The sequence below is a fragment of the Astyanax mexicanus genome, chromosome 8 (genome assembly GCF_023375975.1).
Source record: "Astyanax mexicanus isolate ESR-SI-001 chromosome 8, AstMex3_surface, whole genome shotgun sequence".
NCBI lineage: Eukaryota > Metazoa > Chordata > Actinopteri > Characiformes > Acestrorhamphidae > Astyanax > Astyanax mexicanus.
This window is the reverse complement of record NC_064415.1, coordinates 35710247-35732276: the sequence shown is the minus strand read 5'-3', so window position 1 is coordinate 35732276 and position 22030 is coordinate 35710247. Positions and strand designations below refer to the sequence as shown.

The following is a 22030-nucleotide window of genomic DNA, read 5'->3' as shown; positions in this document are numbered from 1 at the left end:
AATAATTGTTAGAATTTCACCGTTAGCGATTACACTGATGTAGCAAAAGTCAATGAATTGTAAGATGTTACCTCAGGGAATGGCTTAATAAGTTGTGAGGTGTTATCTTGTGAGTGAGACATAAATTATGATGAATTATCAGCAGTCGAGCTGATCGGCCTGATAATTGGTGCTGGATGGATTTCTGAAGTTGTGCATGCCTTTAATATATATTTTTTTATTTCACAGTGTCACCTGTGTTCTGGAAATACATCATAGAAGGTATTACCATCCACAGTAGACAGTGCAAGTAGGTGATGTGGATCGTGACCTGTAACTACTGGTCATGTCAGTGTCTATAGCATCATTTGATTCATTTGTCTAAAACCAAATTGAATTAATTTTATTAAAGCTTTGATTCCAAACTTCTGAATAGTAGTGTATATTTGCTGTACATTCTATGGGCATAAATACGATACTGTGAGTTTTTATTTAAATGGGAAATGGGAGGAAGTGATGCAGTTATAATAACACAACCCAATCTAGAATGTTTATGCAATTAATCATGAATATTACGGCTCACTATTCCACAAGTGGCCACTTTCAACAACACCTTTGTATCAGTTTTAAAGAAAAAAAATTAAAAGTAATAAAATATAAGTATAAAATGATAAAACTGGGAATGGCGTGTATCTAGGCTAAACATACACTGCATTTGCACTGTAAAAAAGAAAGAAAGAAAAAAAAAGGACACAATATCAGTAAAACCTGGGATCTCTAACACACTTGACCCATCTAATCAGTTCATTAACAAGCTGATATTGTGTTGGGAGTTGTGGTGTGTTAGAGCAGAAAACACACCACGGCCATGTACAGGCTCCACAGACAAAGTTATGTTCTCCATTCAGTATCATATTTATGCTCATACTTGAATTACAGGCCTGAACTGAACACCTGTGTCCAGCAAACTTGGCTTCATGTGTTGTGTGTGTGCGTGTGTCTTAATACTGGTGTTTCCAGAACATGATTTGTTTATCTTCTCCTCCTGTGATGACACTGCTGCACTGCTCATTCATCCAAATGCAAGTGATGGGACCTGAAATCAAAAAGCAAAAATTCATCAAGATTGTGTTCATGGAAAGAAACAAGGCTAAAAAGCTGTAGTATTGCTTCCACTTACAGAAATAGTACACTATATGGTGTGTCAGATATTTTGTAGTACATTTCATTTACTATATACAGTGCCCTCCATAATTATTGGCACCCCTGGTTAAGATGTGTTCTTTAGCTTCTCATAAATTGAGTTTTGTTCAAAATAATATAGGACCACGATGGAAAAAAAAGAGTAAAATACAACCTTTAACTCAAGTGAATTTATTCAGTAGGAAAAAAATCCCACATTAAGAAAATTATTTAACATCAAATCATGTGTGCCACAATTATTAGCACCCCTGATGTTAATACTTTGTACAACCCCCTTTTGCCAACAAAACAGCACCTAATCTTCTCCTGTAATGTTTCACAAGATGGGAGAATACAGAAAGAGGGATCTTTGACCATTCCTCTTTGCACATTCTCTCTAAATCATCCAACGACCTGGGTCCTCTCCTCTGCACTCTCCTCTTCAGCTCACCCCACAGGTTTTCAATGGGGTTGAGGTCTGGGGACTGAGATGGCCATGGGAGGAGCTTGATTCTGTGTGCGGTGAACCATTTCTGTGTAGATTTGGCCACATGTTTAGGGTCATTATCTTGCTGAAAGACCCAGTGACGACCCATCTTCAGCTTTCGGGCAGAAGCCACCAGATTTTGTTTTAAAATGTCCTGGTATTTTAGAGCATTCATGATGCCATGCACCCTAACAAGGTTCCCAGGGCCTTTAGAAGAGAAACAGGCCCACAGCATCACTGATCCCCCGCCGTATTTCACAGTGGGCATGAGGTGCTTTTCTGCATACTCAGCTCTTGTGTTACGCCAGACCCACTTAGAGCATTTGTTGCCAAAAAGCTCTATCTTTGTTTCATCTGACCAAAGCACACGGTCCCAGTTGAAGTCCCAGTACCGCTTAGCAAACTCCAAACGTTTGTGTTTATGATTGTGAGTGAGAAATGGTTTCTTCCGTGCATGCCTCCCAAACAGCTTGTTGGCATGTAGATAGCGCCTGATGGTTGTTTTGGAGACTTTGTGACCCCAAGAAGCTACCATTTGTTGCAATTCTGTAACAGTGAGCTTTGGAGAACTTTTTATTTCTCTTATCATCCTCCTCACTGTGCGTGGTGGCAAAATAAACTTGCGTCCTCGTCCAGGCTTGTTTACCACTGTTCCAGTTGTTTTAAATTTCTTAATAATTCCTCTGACAGTAGATATGGACAGGTGTAGGCGAGTAGCGATTTTCTTGTAGCCATTGCCTGACTTGTGAAGGTCAACACACATCTGCCTCACTTGAATGGTATGTTCCTTTGTCTTTCCCATGTTGAAGATAAATGGCCTCTGTGTCACGTCATATTTATACCCCAGGGAAACAGGAAGTTGTGAATTACTAATTAAATGTTCCTACATACTCTGATCAACTTCGCAAACTACTGTAGAAGTGACAGAAATACTTTTATTAAATTTATTTCCTAAGAATTGTTAGGGGTGCCAATAATTGTGGAACAGGTGATTTTATGAAGAATAATTATTTCTTAGTCAGGGATTTTATTTCCCCCTTAAAATTTACTTGAGTTAAAGGCTGGACTTTACTTTTTTTTCCCATCGTGGTCCTATATTATTTTGAACAAAACTCAATTTATGAGAAGCTAAAGAACACATCTTAACCAGGGGTGCCAATAATTATGGAGGGCACTGTAGTTCATTTACTATTAAAACACTCAAAATGCATCACAAAAAATATGATATACACTAACAAAAGGTTTCAGCTAAACAACAACCACACATTGTGTGATTTTACCTGAGTGAGCAGGAATGCTGTGTATGACTTTACTGGAGAGAAGGTCCCAAACCAGCAAGCTCCCTGACTGTCCTCCAGACAAAACAACGTTACCATCCCAACAGAAACACCTGTTATCACAAAAACATCACAAATAAAAAAAGTACACAACTTGCAAGTATGAAGAGAATCGTACTGCTTAACATGAAAGAGTAGGGGTGAGACAGTACACGTATAAGTCATGAATTGAACAGCACAGTTTAGTTTGACTGAATTTGATACAACCTGATACAATGCAGATACATTGTCCTTTGATTTGCAGCTTACACTCGCCATAGTCAGCTTCAGCTAAACTTGGCATGCCAGATTTCTGATTTGTTACATTTCTTAAAAGATGTTCTATGTTAGCTGCCTGTGTGACCTCAGTTTCTCCCTGCTTTAGGATGATTGATTGGTTGTTGGGGTTTTATTGCTACTTCAGCACATATTTGACTTTGTGGCATACACTTGGTTTTATATGTCCAGACAGAGCAAAGTTGTTCAAAGGTTCTAGTACGATAATGGAAATATATCTCGCTACATATGTATTAAATTAAGTGTTTGAGGTTAAGATGCAATAAGAACTTTAAGATTGTTTTTTTTTTTTTTAAAGGTCTTTTATGTTCTTTTTTGGTAGTAAGATTGTCTTGTATGGTTTATAGGCAGGACAGTCAATGAGGATGTGTTTCATTGTTAGTGGGATGTTGTACGGTTGACAATATGGTATTTTGACATTTGTTATTAAGTGTCTATGTGTTAAATTTGAGTGACCTATGCAGCACCTTGTGTAGATTGTCTGATCTGATCTTAAGTTGGGCTTGTAGATTGTCCGTCTCAACAATGGCTGAAACAATGGCTGGTCCCACTTTTCTTGCCATTTGGATTTGATGAAGAACTTTATAACATAAAATGTGTCCAAAAGTGGGATTGAGAACTTTGTGATCTCTTTTGTCGATGCTTCCTTGGCAAGTTTATCTGCAATATATTTTCCTGTAAACACACAGTGGCCTGGGATCCAGCAGTAAGCTATCTGGTATTTGTTTACTCAGAATGCTGACTTTTGAAAGTATATCAGAAATAATGGGATGCTCTGTTTTTTAACGATTTCAAAGCTTTAAGGCAGGACTTTGAGTATGATCAGATTAGGTAGTTAGGGTGTGTGCTGATTTTGATGTATTCCATTGTCAGCAGCAGTGTGTATGCTTCAGCTGTGAAGATGTGAAGGTACTATGGCTTGGTAGGTGAATGCTGTGGTGAAAATCTGTGGTCGAGAATGCTGCTGCTACATGAGTTTCTGTTTTTGATCCATCTGTTTAGATCCAATTGTTTTGTGGGTTTCTGGTTTTCGGTTATTTTTTTCCTGCCTTAGGAAAATAACATAACTTGTGGCTTTTATAATATGTTACAAGACAAAAATAGCTTAAAATGTCAGTAAAATACTAAAAACTTTTTAGTTATTTAGACTTTAGGCAGAAAAGTGAGTGGCTGGATAAAGAAAGGAATAAAAAACCAATACTGAGGAAGCACAACTAAACAATGAATGTCTAAAAGAAAAAACTGTTGATTGAATGATTAACTGAATTACAAGGCAGTTACCTCTGCTCATCCTCTGCATGAATAGTGGACAAAAGCATGCCTGTCTGCACATCTGTAACCTTCAAACACGAATCCTCGCCCACACTTAAAATATTTCTACTGTCTGAAGAAAAAAAACACACAAATAACACAATTATCAGTCACACTATTTTGGGAATCTTAAAACGAATCAACTGCCCAGCAAGTTGACAGACAGAGGAAAAAAAAAAACACACCCACCTGGACTGAAGGCCACTTGGTGGATCTTTCCAGAATGACAGGATAGTTGGTGAAGCATGGAGAAACTGGCAAGGTCCCAAACACTAAGAGTGCCCTCTTTAGTGCCTGAGGCTAAAAGTGTACCAGCAGGGCTTATAGCTATTGTGTTAACCTGTAACAAACAGATACACTGCTCAGAGGACATTTATTAACCCAATGTAAGCCATTAACCTAAATGTCTGTATGTGTTGTTAACATATTAACATTAATTTTACAACTATAAAAGACAATACATGTCTTTACAGAGTACGTATATAGCTGAGGTCACACCTACTTCACACACACCTCTACTCTGGGATACTGGGTGAAAACACAAAACCACCACTTACTCCAGCTTCATGTTCCAGTTCAGCGAGCGGCTCAAACTGAGTTCTCTTATTACTGGATATGTCTGCTGCCATACATTTCCAGACCTGCAAGAAAATGTTCAAAATGAGACAAACATTCAACAGATCTGTAAACATTCAAATGTTTTCTGCACAGCAAATAGCTTGTAGCAATCTTGTTATTTTCCAGTATTATGGTATTTTCCGCCCCTCCCATAAACTGTCATTATGATCCTAAGGCCGATTTAAACCAAACATTTTAATAGTAAGTAAACACAAAAAAGCATTAAAATCTTATCTAATATTTTTGTTGTTTGAATTGATGAAACCTGTTCACAATGACAATGAACAGTGCAACACGGAAAAGACAAAGGCCTATTAAAAACAAAACTGTTAAACACAGCGCAGCAGGTGTAAAGGCTGGTTTATACTGTCCGAATACAGAGCTGATAACGTGTTTTTGCTCACCCTGCGGTGCCTGTAATTCTTGATTTCTGCCCCCAAACATTTCCATTGATTTTACAATGTGAATGGGCAACCTGAGGAACTGACGTGCTGAGCTTTCACATGTCTCTGTTTTTAACTTAATTTAAGCTGTGATGAGGGCTGCGGCTTTTGAGCTGAGTCAATTATAAATCAATGCGGACAAGTGGAGGGGCTCAGGTGTGTGTACTGCCGAGACCAGTGCTGCATGATTATAACATTTTAACTTTATGATCACAGTGTGATGTGTTATTTTGCATTTTATGATTATGACCCCATAGTTTTATAAAAATAAAAAAAAATTGCATTTAAAAAACAAACAAACAAACCAACAAAAAAAAACATAGGCTTACGTCACAGGTCATTTTCTTGAGCCTGATAAAGGAAATCAAGAATCAAGTAAAGTGGTGGAAAATCTCAAACCGGCTCGGGCTGGGGCTCAGGCAGAGAATCCAAATTCTAGTCTGAACACAGTTTAAATAATTTTAGAAGATAAGGAATAAATAATGACAGAACTCAATAACATCGGACCTTTACTGTAGAGTCCCAGGAGGCCGTATACAGCTGATTGTCTCTCCAGCAAATCTGACTGACTGCATCATCGTGGCCCATGAGCGTATCCTGTCTTCTACCATAGGCTATTGAGTAGAAGTACCTGTTGAGAGGAGTAGAGGAAGACACATTAATGAAGACAATGAAGTAAACAGGCTCACTATATATGAAACATATATGAATGAAAATGAGTTTTTACTCACAGATTATTGTCCCATGAAGAACAAACCACTGTTTTGTCTTCTGGTAGCATTACACATGAGGACAAAGCCTAGATGGAAGAGAGAAAGAAAGATGTGGAGTTTATTAGATACAGTCACTAGAAAGTGATAAGCCATATGAGCAAATGTATTAGGACAACAGCTTTAGTAAGGCCCATTTCCTCCTATTGTGACCTGATGTTGACCAGCCTGGTTCTCTGCTCTGATCCATTCCTGCCACACTCCACAGCTGTACAAACAGATACCTAAACTGCCTGGACCTTAACAATGAGCATGTGCCCAGTAAGTACTCACACTCAAAATTCATAACCTGTTTCTATATTATCTATAGCTCGCATTATCTCTCTGTACAGTTGGTATTTGTTTGTGCTGCATGGGTCAACCAGAAAAGGAAATGTTTTCTCCTCTTAGTGTTTACCTTGCCACTGTTGCTATTATCACCATGGTGCTTACTCATGAGAGCCTTGGACCTGTATCTTTGTAAAGCTGCTTTTTGTGAAACATTCATGTCAATTGAACTAAATTTATATTAGATGATCACCACGTTTCCTCAACCCAGAACTACTGGATGGTGTCCAATCACTCTGAAGAATAAGTTTACTTTTAAGTTTTTAATTTTAATTTAAGACTTACCATGTTGGAAAAGGACACACTCCTCTGCAGTGCACTGCTCTCTTTAGAGAACATCTTCAAAGTTGAATCTGTAATTAAAATCATAATGTAAGCTTAGGTTTTAGTTAAGTACATATAGAAACACTGTCAACATAAACTTAATAACTATTCTGATGAAACAGAAATCAAAATCACTCTCTACCTTGAGACGTTGTGAAAACGGACGCTCCATTAGAAGTCACTGCAATACCCGTCACTGCCCTGAATAAACACAACAGACCAGAAAAAAATAATTAGACTGACTTATGAGATAAATCAGACAGACAAAGAGAGATAACAGAAAACACACACTTACTCTTTGTGTATCTTGTGATTGGACTGTGCTGTAAGTCTGTTCATATTGCTCCAGGCCAGCTTTTTACTCTCCTCTGTCAGATCCTCAAAAGATTCCATACTTGGAGATCCTGAAGACACACAGACAAGGATTTGTTTGTACCTTTTGTTTAATAGTTTTTTTAATGCTTCTTTAGTTTTGTTCTGGACAGTAAAGGAAGGTAGAACATTTAAAGCAGCATTATTTACCATTATTTATCTTAATATATCAGCTTCACAATTATGTTGATGCTCTACTGACTGAAATAGGGAGAGTAGTGTCTTGGCTATTCAAAGCTAGAATATGTTTAAATGTCATAACCAGGATCGTATTAGTGTAAAATCCTGCAATATTAGTCATTATCATAGACGATTACATGATTCTGCATCTTTAATCTCTGAATAGTTCAGCCTGTCCAGAAATGCATGTGTAAATAAAGCGTGTCTTTAGTAATAGCTCAAAGTATGAATGGAGTCCAGCAGCAAGAAATGCCAATTCTCACATAATGCTGCTTTAAATCTGATTTTTTTTTTACTGTAATTCTGTTCAAATTAAAGAAGTATACCAAACGCCAAACAATAAAGTATTTGCTCATCGTCTTCAGTAAGTTTGAGTTATATTTTTTACAATATTACTTATTTAATGTATTTTGTGTATTAAAGTTGTATATGAACACCTGGTGAAAGCTCATTGGGCGAGGTGCTGTTGCTGGTTCCTGATGAGATGTTGTGGAAGCGGGGAGTGATTCTCTGAGGATGAGGAGTGGTGAAAAGCTGTCGAGGCGTTTGCCCAAATTCCAAAATCTGGGTTAGCATCGCTATCTTCTGATCTGGGTCTTCAATACTACACAAATACAAGAATGCAGAAAAGCACACTCTCAATTAAACATACAGATGAAATTAATACTAAAAAGACTAAATATAAAGAAAAATGAAAGAACACATCCACATGACAAATATATCACCAATCATTTACCTGTCACAATCAATGCCTCCTTCATATGTTAATGGGTGGAAAACTGGAAATTGAAAGAGATATAGCTGCATAAGAAAAAGGATACACTACTGTATATTTGTCTGCATCTCTCTCTATATACAGACATACATAATAAATGACTATTAAAATATAGTGCATATGTTTTAAAGATTATTCAATAATTATGATTATAAATATGTAATACATTCATTGGAAAGAACAGGCAGTCACTGTTCAGTCAGGTGGTGATAAAAATTGGAAACTGCCTAATACTTATGTTGAGGCTCACATTAACATTGTAATCGCGTGATATAAATATATGTTATTAAAGGTAATACAGATACATAACGAAACTCAATTATAGCTATAGATTTTGACTATTGTATTAAACTGCTTTTGTATTAAAAATGTATACTTTTTAATATAAATTATAAAAAAAGTTTATTTGGTGTAGTTCATTTGTGACTTATACATAGATGTATACGTATGATAACTGTGTGCATGTCTGTTACCGTTATGTGCTGCCACAGCTTCACTGCCTTTCTGTTTGTAGCCAAAGATCAAATCGATCCATTCGTGCAGATGCTCAGACACATGCTGACTCTCCAATGCAGCACGCATCTTCTGCAGGAAGTCATCAGCATCTAGAGACAGAGAGAGGGACAGATGTACAGTGTTTATGAACCCTATCACACGCACTAATTCCCTTTTAAATAAATAATGGCTGTTATGCACTGCAAATTCATACAATCACTACATATATCACTGTGTCATTACAGGAAAAAAATCATGCATCTTCAGCTTCTCAATGACATTTTAAAGGCACACTAGGCAAACCCTGGTGGTTTTTCTTAAGAGTCTCCCCCTAGAGCCGAGAGTAAATGTTCACAGTCATAAAGATGCGCTTTTGTTGTTTTATGTTCCTCCCCCTAGCCATGTGCTTGTTTTTACAGACAGACCTTGAAAACTAATTGAAAAGGGTTTTGTGCATTGCATGGTTGAAAGTTTAATCTAATCAGAAAAAACAAAAACATTCTTGGGTCATCTGTAAATGGTAGTCTAGACAGATACACTAGTTTTGGGAGTTTTATGAGTAACAAACACGACTAGATCTTGTACGAGTTTCTGATTTTTGCAGCTCATAACAGGCTATTTAGTGAAGTAAATACACATGTCTGGACTGAACTCTACTTATGAAGTTTTCCAAATAACAAGCGATGGAAAAGCAGTTATGTAGGTTAGCTATTACTGACACAGCAATGTTTAGATAATTAGCTAGCTAGACCACTGGCTAAACGAACATCCCCACTAGTCAGCAATCCAGCTCAGACCACATCCATAAAAATGTTCCAAAAACACCTTCACAAACAATGACATAAAAGTGAAAACACAGTCATTAAAATAAAGAGAGAAATCATCCCAATTTTATTTAGAATCAGCCTGTTAGCTCTCCATTTGGAGAAGGCTTGCTCGAGGTTCACTGAGTTGAACTCCTATCTGTCAAGAGCCCTTGACTCTCATGATACCTGAGGACTCCTGCACTTGTAAGGGTGTTTTCTCTCGCCAATAGACCGCAAGGGAGGCCAATTAGCTTTGTAATAGTGCTGGGCGATTTTGGCTTATTTTTTTTAACAAAAAAAAAAATTGATTTTCAATTATAATCGATTATTTTACCCCTTACTAAAAATCTAACTACATGACAAATAAATTGTTCAAAACTAGGTTTACCTAGGTGTTTGGTGTTTAGACACTTTGGGTTGAGTCGACTCATTGAGTGAATCAATGATTCAAAACATTGTTTACAAGTCCACGTGCTGACCTCATGTACACACACAGTTGCGGAGAAACTCACCCTGATGGATAATGGATTATATTTTAGAATGCGGGTTTGTGACTGAAAATTGAGAAATGACGCACTAAACTAGTCACAGAGGAAACTTTGAAGGAGAGATTATTATTATTTTCCGCAATTAATCACAGATCCTTACTGGAGAATGATGATGCTGCAGTTTTTTAGAAACGGTTTATCCCACCGGATGTTTGTGTCTAAAGTGCTGAAACACACTTTTTTTCTGTACAAGCTTCTATATGAACTTCTAGACTTCAGAAATGAGTAGCGCTTTCAGATATTTTAGATTAACAAGATAAAATGTCTGTAAAATCGCAATTACTCCATTTTGAAAATGGCATTAAAGCTGTAATTAATCGTGAAAATTGCCCAGCACTACTTTGTAATTATTAATTTACTCAGCCATAACAGTATGAAACATAATAATTAACTTAAAAGGTTGCACAGTGTGCCATTAATACAGTCAAGGTATGCATGTGTGTTCTTTGAACACTTTTCAGATTTATTACCTGAAGCCCAAGGAGGAAGCTCCACATCTCCCACCTGCCCTCCACCCTGCCGCCGACCTAAATTCAAATTCAGCATGTTCTTCAAGAAGCTGCAATCAGTTCCATAGAATTCTGGGATCAGCTGGTTTAAAACACACAAACACACACTTACAATTGGTACTGTGAGAATTCACACAAGGGTGCAGGATTGTGCTGAATCATGTAGTTGCTATACATTTTTCCCAGTCTCTCACCTCCTTGAAGTCAGTTCCTCCTTCTAAACAATTTTTCCATGTTTCTCCAACACTGACCGAGAAAATAAGTCAAATACATATTAGAGGGTTCAAATTAATTATCAGATAAATAAGACTACAGTTAGGAAACAATGACCTAAAAGAGTAATGTTACCTATTGAACATTCTGTCTGCGTGATCATAACGTCCATTCTGCAAACACAACATGTGCTCTGGAGCTTTAAGGGAAAAGACGAGGCAAACACAAACACAGAAACATCAGCCAATAAACTGATTACTTTACATTTATATTCAGATAACGAAAAGTCAATTAGACATGTAAAGACAAAATACACAGACTGAAACCTCTCTTACCCACTCTGACGAGGTAGAAGAGAACGTATCCAGGAGAAGAGTAATGACTACCGTACATGAAACGTGGTTCAGGCATGTCCCTGTAGCGGTCCTGCAGAACACACATTTATATATACTGTTATATGTTAAGGCTTTTGACTGTGATATCTTTTGTGCAGTCCTGCCAACCTTGAAAGAATTTAATAAGTACAAATCCCAACCCCAAACACACCCAATGCCCGCAACACGCCTTCCCTCCCCAACCCTACAGAAAAATTCTGCAATTTTTGACTATAATGATAATAAGCGATATTTAGCATTATTCAAAAATGTGTTTGTAAAAGTTTAATTTATAGGATAGTACTTGTTTACTAAATGTATTAAGGGAAACAGTATATGTACAACTTTCAATTCGTTTAAAACAAATAAAACATTAAAATTGCCAATGCAAATATTAAACAGTGCATGTATGAGTAAACCATGTGACATACCAGATTTTTAACCTTTACCTTTTAATAATGGGTTTTAAAAGTACAAAAAAAAAATTAAATGATATTGATATTAGCGGTGTTAATCACTTAAAAAATAATTTTTAATACAGTAGCTTAATGTAATTTTTTTCCAGTAATATATAAAGACGATCAAACCTTACAAAGCATTTGAAACTCAAATTTGGAAAGTAGTTGATGTGAATATATCACTTACCAGTAGTCTTTCCAGTCTCTCTGTGTTTAAAGCTCCCACAGGTTTACTGAGATCCCGAAAGGAAGCCGGATTCAACAAATCTTACATAAACAAACCCAAAAATACCTTTAATATATGTACAATATTAGAATAAATTAAGATTTTGAATCTTCCACTACAATATAATTTAAATATATATATATATATATATATATATATATATATATATATATATATATATATATATATATATATATGAATTAGAACACACACAACAGTTAGGATAAGTACATTCAAATGTACTGCCATTTAAACTCTCAATTTTACAATTTGTTTATTTGAGCGCAGTAAACATAGATTAAAATAAATATAAAAATATGCAAATTGCTTTGGCTTAACAGACTCACATGATGACCAATCTAGATGATATACTATTGGCAATGCAGTTAAGTCCACTGCAAAGCTTAAACTATTTCTGGAAAACTGGCTACACTTTATATTTTAGTAAATTTATATGTAACAACATAAACATAGAAACTACCCAATGTTTTGACATTTTTCCATATTTACTAATAGATGCTGTGTGAGCAATCCTTGACTACAGATCAACATACATTCTTTGAAACTCTATTTTATGTATCAAAAAACATGTACTTAGTTGTAGTATGACTCACCTAATTGAGGACTGCTGTAATCGTCGATAACCCAGGGAAACACAGGATACTGAGAGAGATCGTTAACACTGCGGTCTGCCAGGTTGTTGAGGTGCAGCAGGTACTGATAGTTAGAGATGTGTCCCCTCTGCCACAGCAACATGTAACTCTCTGCTGTTTGCTCTGTTATGTGGTTCTCTGTATCATGGAAACACACAGACACATTAAACACTGAACACATTTGTTTTAAATAATAATTTAATATACACCGCTTCTACAAGAAAAAACTGGGGATTGTGGTTAAAAATGTTACTTTGATTATTAAAAAGGACTCTTTTCTTTGAGAAGAAAACAAGATTCATAGACAAGGATTCTTGACAGTAACAAAAATGTTTGTTTAAAAGGTCTTTCTTTAAATACTCATTATTTCACATGCATGTTTTCTCATTAAACATACCCATCATCTCATTCACACTGTGAAAATGTAAAAAGGCCAAGCAGATCAGCAAGTTGTCTGATGACTTTTACAATTATTTTGATGCGCAGCTGATCTGTAATAAATATTTTCCGGTGACCTAAAGAACTGCAATCTATATGAAACCCCCAGAAAGACTACTGTTAACGAAAAGTTCATAATGGCGAAGCATTTCAGGTCAAAAGGGGCAACAAGAAAGAGCATTTTTTAACATGGGACATCATCATGATTATTTAGCAATTTTACCTTAAAATAGCATTTTCAGAACGTTGCTTTAAACCATTTAAATACTGCTCCATTAAAACATGATGCTTGAGCTTAATCTTGTGCAGCTCAACTGCCAATAAACAGGATGTTCTACAGTGGACAGAGCTAAAGTGACAGATGCACATCAAACTACAGCTTCCAGGAACACAGTAATTGCGTTAAAGTAACATGTGACCCACAAAGCTTAGGCTTGTATTAAACTAAGGAGCAGCTGAGCGACTGGCAGTGTCATTGCCTTAGTGTACACAAAAGCCATGGTTCGACTTGCACTGCATTTTGGACCTCATTGATTCTTATGAATACAGTATTAGCAATACTGTACTGTTCACAATATGTCGTGGCACCGCAATGTCATGATTTAATCATGAAATTGCAGTATTCTGTCATGAAATCATTCTATTATTTACTGTAAAGTGTTAAGAGTATTTGTCATAATTGCTTATATTTGCAGTTCACCTGCAAATATTCTGCATTTTAGTACTGGTATATTTTTTATATGTTTCATTATTTATTTTGTTGCATTATTATTATTCTATACAAAAGCAAAGTCTTCGTAAGTTATTCTTCACCCATATTTGGTCCAACAGGGCAAAATATAAAAACATAAAACGAACCCAAAACAAATTTGCAGTTTAGCAATACTCTTTGGAAAAGAGTTAAATGGGGTATGAGGAGAAAAACCTACCCTGGGAATTGGGACGACCCTACAAGTTTTTGACATTTGCCACTAAAGATTGAATAAAAAAACACTTCATGCTTCATTATCAGGCTACTATTGGTGATCCATAAGTGACCCTGCTGGGTTGACATGATGGAAGTGGAGTGCTGAAGTTCAGAAACCTAGCTGCTTGTTAACTAATTAACTTTAGGGAAGATGGGAGCTAAAACTAGCATTTACACCAAAGACCATGTATTCTATGTGCAACTTTAACACGGCTTCCTTTACAAAACTAAATATTTTAAATAGTTTTATAAACACTATAAATTAACCTAAAATACTCAGTGTTTAAGTATTCAAAAGAGATATTTCTTAAAACTCTACTGCACAAGTTAGTCATTCAAATTAAAATTATCCTTCAAGCTACAGTATTAATATGTTTAAAAATGTCTCATTTTGACTAAATAAATGCTGTTTGCTGTTGTTTTTCTATTTTATAAACACTCATATTGTGAGGAACAGCAGCAGGAGCTCCTCAGATAAAGTGCTGTTCTCCTTTTTCTTCAGGCAGGGCAGCACTAGATGAGTATTTGATGCCACAGAGCTGAGCTTCCAGTGTGTTATCTCGTTATGCTAACCGCATAGTGTGCTTTTTTTTGCCGGTGCTGATCAAACACAGCGCTCTAACACTAAGGCTACTGTGTAAATTATTTTTTTTTATACATTTTAATAAATATACATTTTCTGGGGAGCGTACACACACACTTATCATACCTATCATTATACTCTTAGTGTAATTGTGTGTGTGACTGTGTGTAACATACCTAAGAAAGTGGCGATGTAGTAGTACAGTTCATCCCTGTCTTTAGTATTGTAGAACTTCAAGTAGATATCTGAACACAGATCATTCTCAGTACAAAACACCTCCAGCCCCTGTCACACACATACACAATGTATAAACACATACTGTTAACAACCACATAATGACTGTCTACATAGGCAGCCTATTTACAGACACACTTACCAATGGTCTCAGGCCGTGTCTTCTCTTGTAGATACGTCTGATGCTACGGAGTCCAATCTGCACCACTGAGTCCTGTCTCCCACACACAAACAAATACTAAACATACAGTACTGTGCAGACATTTTATAATAGAAACAGTACCTGCACAGATACATGCCTAAAACCTTTGCAATACTAATAAACACGCAGATAAATAAGGATGTGTTGGGAACTCACAGGGTAACTGTTCAGGGGCTGGAAGTAGAGGTTGTCATCAGTGATGCACACATGTCCAGGGTTGGTCACTAATGGGGTTATCATCTCAGCCTCGCAGTCCATATGTGGGCTCTCAGACACACACTGAAAGCTATACACAAACAAGAAAGCATATTTTAAAAGCTGTAAGTGTTTATAATGATCAACATGGCATCTGTTTGCTAAAAAGTCCCACCCTTCAACAAACAGAACAAATCTGTTTGCTGCTTACACAACTAGTTGAGGAGAGAAATGTGGAAATCTGCACAAGTGCAGTAGCCAGCACAATGAAGAATATCAAGTAAGGTGATACAAACTATTACTAAGACCTTCATCAGATTTTATCAGTTGTTTAATATCACTAATGATCCCATAATTTAACCTTTAGTTTCGAGTGTTTTGCTCTCTACCCATTTACATAGAGCCAAGCCCGGTCTTGTGTGACTGGAAATAACTGTCTGGCAGTGCTGCAAAGAAGGCTGCCAAGTGAACAGACTTTCCTATAAGGACTTTGCCTCCGTCATCAACAGCATGAAATGCACTACAACTATTCAATTACATGCTGTATGCTGACAAATCAGATAAATTAGATGCATCAGTATTTAGGACCACATGAAAATGGATTTAAAATGATTGGATTTGACATTTCCACACAGTCTTTAAAAAATCTGATATTTGTGATATTAAAGCAAACGTCCTTAACATTTTTTTTTAATATTGCCGTGTTCCTGAGTGGACAGAGCACAAAATATTATAATACATGGCATTAATGTTCCTCTGCTACTAATTCCTTTATTCTAAAAACCGGGTGTCTGGTAGGGACATAACCTTCTAGGACCTTTTTCTGGCTTTTAAAGGTTTTCCTGGTTACTTGAGCAATCATTTGTCTGCTAATGGTTCTTATAAAAAAAGCTACTGCAAAATAGAGATATTAGAACTTAAGGCCTTTTCACACCGTATTTTGTCACCACACCAATTTCTAAAAAAAAAAAAAAAAACATGCGTATATTAATTATATTTTTCTGGGAAACTCCATACATTTTTTAATTGGAGCCTGTTCAAGCTGGCAGGCTAAAAGAGACATAAAAAGAGACGGCACAACAATTCATGTTTTAAAGGTACTTTAAAATTATCTGTGCAATTACACATTTACACCAAAAATCTATCAACTGAAACAAAAAATCTGATTTGAGTCTTTCCAGCCTGGTAATTTTAACACAGCCTAAAATGACTAATTCTTTTGACACATTATAATTCCAATCTCAAGGACAACATTAAATATTTTCCACTAGATTTAGGTTATGTTATATTCCCCTTAGCATAAAATAGCCTTTCAGTAAAGTGCAAATAAAAAGTCTTACCTGTTCTTATCAAAAGATGTTCGTGCCAACCTGGATTGTAAGTTAGCAGCAATCTAGAAAAACAACACAGATAAAAATTAGTACTGCAAACACCATCTATAAACGTCTATCTAAAAGTGTGTATGCATGCATGCGTGCGTGTGTGTGTGTGTTTATGTATACAAACCATGGCTGTCTGGTCACCCAGCTTGTCCAGACATGATGCTCTGTGCAACTACAGAAAAAGAAAAGAACCCATCAATCAAATCTCTACAAAACATTTGCCTTATAAATGAATAGAGTACTGAAAGCAGCAATGCAAACCTGCAGCAAAGTCTGTACAACATCTTCTGTTTTTTTGGAAATGTCCAGCTGGAATATCACAATTCTTTCACCCTAAAAGCAAGCAAAGATAGATAAGATCAAATAATAATAAACATTATTTAAAAATCAGATGTGAACGACAGCCAAGCCAAATAAATATACAATCACCATGCACTTTATTAGAAACACCTATACACCTTATCATTCATGAAATGATCTAATCAACAAATTGTGCAGCAGAAGTACAGTTCATAAAGCAGATACAGATCGGCAGCATTAGGTAAAATCCAAGAATGAGAAAAATGTAATCTCAGTGAGCATGGTGTGATTGTTGTAATAAAGAAAACAGCAGCACAGAAACAGCTTGTTGATAAGAGAGGTCAACAGAGACAGGTTTGGGCTTGCAGAAACGTCATCTCTAAACGCAGAAGACTTAGGTCAGCTATAAACAGAAAACATTGACTTTAATGCCTTCACCTATGTTTGCTGTAACTGTAAATATATTTCATTTCAGGTGGCAACAGAAAAACACAAGTAAACAAAAAGGTGTGCTGTTTGTGATGTATCCATCTAAAGTCCATCTAAAAGTATGAGCTTCTGATGTATAGTTGTATGACTAGAATGGATCCACCACCCAATTAATAATCAACTATAAAGGAAAGAACATATTATTTGAATAAGCGAACAGTTAAAACACAAACAACATTGTAACATGTCCTTATCATTTCCAACATGCATTAGTACCGGTTGCATAAACAGGTTATTGGCTGAGCCATGTGTACACACTACGTACAAACACAAACTGAATTCTGAATCAGTAATAAACATTCAGTAACCCATTGAATAGTTATTATACCCATGTTGCTTAGAAACATATCATTGCTGTCCATAAAATATGAGTATCTCAAATTTTGTTGATTTTTAATTTACTACATAATCTGAATACACAAACTTATACCATGCCAAAATCTCTTAATGATTGGACCAATTGAATGGACCACTCCGCTAAAATACAGGAGTTTCAGTTTAGTTCTCCAGTAGTGTTAGCATTAGCTGCTAACTGTGCAAAGCGCTAGTTCTTTGCCAGTCCAGAAGTGAGTATTATCGACCTGTTGCCTGCTGCTAACCCCGGATAGCATTGCTGGTGCAGCATTAGCATTAGCCTCTAACCACAGCAGTATTATCACAGTATTATCAGACTGTAGACTGCACATTTACCGTGTTAAAACAAGCTACGTGGGGTGAACTGCAAGCTAATTAGCCACTAACCACTAGCGGCTTTAGTGGAAATCTGTTCATCTAAGCTAACTGTAAATAAACAGAAGCACTTTACTCACCCAAATAAACAGTTTTCAGGAATTCAGAAATCTGTGTAGATTAACATCCAGCATTTGTTTGACATGACTTGTCATGGCGACACACCTGTTCCTACTACTAGTTACTAGTGTCGTATCAAAATGCGCCTTGTTATCCGATGTGCCTTATGTATGAAAATAGATAAGAAAATAGACATGTATTGATAGTGCGGCTTAAAACCCGGTGCACCTTATGGCGCCAAAAATATGGTACTATCAATTGTAAGTGTATTGTGAGAAACCTGAAGTGCCTTCAAAATCACATAATCATAAGGGATCCACAGGTTTACCAAAACTGGACAGATGATGATTGGAAAAATGACTTAGACTTGTAAGTCTTGATTTCTGTTAACCTGCCTTGTGTTAACAGTGAGGTGTAAGTGGTCTAAGTGGTGGAATGGGTTGTTTGGAACAATTTGAGCATGATAAATAAATAAATAAATATTATAATCGATTATTGCCTCAATGGTTATTTGAGTATTGTTGCTGACCACTGCACATCCCCTCAAACATTATTTATTACCATAATTTACTATCTTCTAATGACTATGACCAGCATAATGATGCTTTTATGATCCATACAGAAAAAAAGATCCATACCTAGTATTAGTACAGTATTCCTAATAAAGTTTTGGTGAGCGTATCCATGAGTATAAAAGATTAAATCAAACATGCTCTCACCCGCAGATATCTGTACGGAGAGACAGCGTTGCCCTCTTTGATAAGATACACCTGTTAAAAAAAAAAAAAAAAAAAAAAAAAAAAACATAAAAAATCAGACAAAGCCACTCACACACAATAGTTTTTAAAGCTTACACTCTGAAGGATGTGCTCACCTGCTTGGTTTCCATAAGTAGACATGCAGGTTTGGTTCTGCAGCAGAAAAGGGAAATGAAAAGAGGAAAGAACATTTAAGAAGAAAATAAATAATATCAGTCATATTAAGACTGCATTACAAATCAACCAGCAGCATTATGTTTTACATTGAAGTAAATGCTGCACACAATATGCTTCTAACCTAATTGTGTTTTAATATAATTTAAGTATTAGAGTATCTATGATTCTCCAGCATTAACATTAGCAGTGCATGTGGCTAAAACACTCACTCTTTAAAAGGGTTGCTCTCATTCTCCTCCAGTGCTTCTATCCTCTTGCAATCTTTGAGGGGAATCTGTCAGAAAAACAGCAGGTCAGCACTTTCTGCCCCAAGCTTATTACTCATTGATGGCTAATTATAGTATTATATTTACCTTCAGAATGGGTTCATTCTGATCATCCGGCTCAAAAATTATTGATTTAGAGCAGATCTTTAGGGAACCTTGATTATGTCTGTTGGCAAAAAGCAGACAATTAGAGAACTCTTTAAACACGATCCTCTATTTTCCACTTATGCACAAGCATTTATTTTATCAAGAAACGGGACTTTAACAAAAAAAATCACTAATAGTCCATACGAAACCTTTTAAATATTATCTTAATATCTTAATGTTTGTGAACACATTTAGGGCCCTATGAAATCTGTTTCATTTTTTTTATTATTTTTTTTATCACACTTCAGATTTTTAGTTTTTAAAAATATAATTTAACAAACATTGCAGTAAAAGGCAACCTGGTATATATTAAAACTGCAGCCATAACGTTTAGCAATAACTTGCTTTTAACTCCCTAAGTCTCGCCCTCAATTTTACTCGCTTAAGTTACTACTTAATTCCTCCAATTGGTGGATCTAACCAAATAAAAAAAGGTAAACCTGCGGTGAAGAAAACTGGTTGTCAAATTCTGGGAAAAGGACAACAATAAATCCTTAATTCCTTTTATTTACTAATTTAGGAGTATTTTATCTTCTTCAGTAACAAAGATCCTGTCAGGAATCATAGAGAATTTTCTTGCGATATTGAGTATAGCAGAATCACAGTATTGTGATAACCTTGTTACCATGGGCAACATATTGTATTAATATAGAATCTCCTGGTTGACAACCATATTATACTCAAACACCATCTTACATACATGTAAAGCAACAGCAACATCTTACATACAAAAATTAATATGTAAAATTCTCAGGCTAAAAAAATAAAAGATAAATATTTGACAATTTTTTTTAACTTTTATTTTATATTTTATAAACTGATTAATATTTATATACAAACTGTTAATCCACTAGTATGATTTGTTCTTTAAATGGCTGTATACAATACTTATTGGCTAATACTTCTGTAAATTATCATTTATTCCATTTTAAAAACTCAACATTCTAAACGATCAATAAAGCCAATAGTACACTAAAATACGCTTTTCCCCATGATCTGACATCTTCTGGCAACAGCAAAACCAGATAGGAAATCAATCATTATTGGAATCATTTACGCAAATAAAATACAAATTCGTATTTTACAGGACACGTGGAAATCCTAATTTAAATCCACTGTGTGATACTGGTGACAACTAATCACATTTCTGACTTTTCAGAGGTTTGATTCCATGGCCTGGCAAGCACACAACACTACACCAATAAAAGTCCCTATGAAAGACTCCTAATGCTGCCTAATGCTAAGAAGAAGAACCACCTTCTTAACTTTCAACGCAAATCAATGTGGGGAGATTTAATTCCTTCAATTAATTTTTTTTTAATCCATTGTGTGATACTGATGACAACTAATCACATGTCTGACTTTGTTTTAACCATTAACAGAATGTGTAGTTCTCAAAGTCTGTGTCCTATTTCCCAGCTGTTCGTAACACAATCATTTCTCAGACCTTATCATTAATTTAAGGCTCTTTCAGTTCTCACCTGTTTGGTGCAGCACTGCTGCCACTGCCAGTCATATGATATGCAGTGTGCTGTTCAAAATAATACTCCTCCAGATCCAGCAACAACAGAGAGAACCTGAAACAACAACAACAGAGAGACAGAGAAAGAGAGAGAGAGAAAGAGAGAGAGAAGTAAAAAAGATAGTAAATAAAAACAACCAAGTGACGCCCGAGACCAGGGCTGTAAAATGTTCAAATTTTATATTTTACAGTCTTACAGAATCAAAACACAGGTTTCAATAAAACCACAAACTCCCATCAGTCACATCCTGAGAGGCGCTTTGTTCTCGAGTTCAGGCAGCACAACAAAACATCACGGAAACAGAACAAAGAAAGTGTCTGACACAAACTGAAGATGCGCAGAAAACAACACGAGGCCCTGAACTTCTCCTCTGACACGTTTAGAAGTGTTGACACTCCTGAATAAACTAATCCCTGTACTGTTTATGTCCCTGCGGAACCCGGCGGCGGGCCTGCAGAGCGGGAGCTGCAGCGGCCTCTCCTAGCAGAGCGAGCCCGAGGACAGAGCGAGGAGGTCGGCTAGAGCCGAGACTGAGTGAAGGGTCACTCAGAGAGAGAGAGATAGAGAACACAAAGTGGAGGTAAAACCTCATTACACAAAAACACGCTTACCTCTCCCGGGAGCGCTCCTTCTTCCTAATGAAAGCCATGGCGCCTCGGGTCCTGCATCAGGAGGACAACAGCGGACAGAGCGAGCAGCTGAACACGGAAATCCTCTGAACCGGAGCTGCAGAACTGCAGCCTGCAGGAGCTCCTGCCTCACAAACACTGTCATTAACAGCCCTCACTCACTCACTCTCTCACACACACACACACACACACACACACACACACACACACACACACACACACACACATACAGCCCCCCTGCTGGACCACCCTCCCCACACAGCATGCAGCAAACTCTCAGATCCTCAC

The 22030-nt window shown here is 36.5% G+C and overlaps 1 protein-coding gene across 1 annotated transcript; it reads right to left on the bottom strand.

Moving 5' to 3' along the window:
* Positions 1-450: 450 nt before the first annotated feature.
* Positions 451-21975, bottom strand: nsmaf (neutral sphingomyelinase (N-SMase) activation associated factor). Its single transcript, XM_007231061.4, has 31 exons — positions 21725-21975; positions 21072-21167; positions 19531-19609; positions 19387-19451; positions 19117-19153; positions 18962-19012; positions 16926-16997; positions 16789-16836; positions 16623-16675; positions 15244-15373; positions 15028-15099; positions 14828-14936; positions 12625-12801; positions 11972-12051; positions 11288-11378; positions 11088-11151; positions 10934-10985; positions 10701-10821; positions 8855-8986; positions 8343-8385; positions 8044-8210; positions 7350-7458; positions 7197-7255; positions 7016-7083; positions 6365-6432; positions 6141-6264; positions 5130-5213; positions 4762-4912; positions 4543-4645; positions 2929-3038; positions 451-1075 (listed from the first exon to the last, which is right to left on the bottom strand). Exons 1-31 carry the CDS (start codon positions 21760-21762, stop codon positions 981-983), a joined length of 2748 nt encoding a protein of 915 aa, XP_007231123.2. The 5' UTR covers positions 21763-21975; the 3' UTR covers positions 451-980.
* Positions 21976-22030: the final 55 nt, after the last annotated feature.

Bases quoted from the DNA above. Each gene is read 5' to 3' on its own strand.
- nsmaf (XM_007231061.4), bottom strand. From the start codon at position 21,762: ATGGCTTTCATTAGGAAGAAGGAGCGCTCCCGGGAGAG. The intron at 8,987-10,700 runs GTAATAAATCTG...CTCTGTCTCTAG, and splicing joins GCTTCCTCCTTGGGCTTCAG to ATGCTGATGACTTCCTGCAG. The intron at 8,211-8,342 runs GTAAATGATTGG...GTATTTGTGTAG, and splicing joins GGAGGCATTGATTGTGACAG to TATTGAAGACCCAGATCAGA.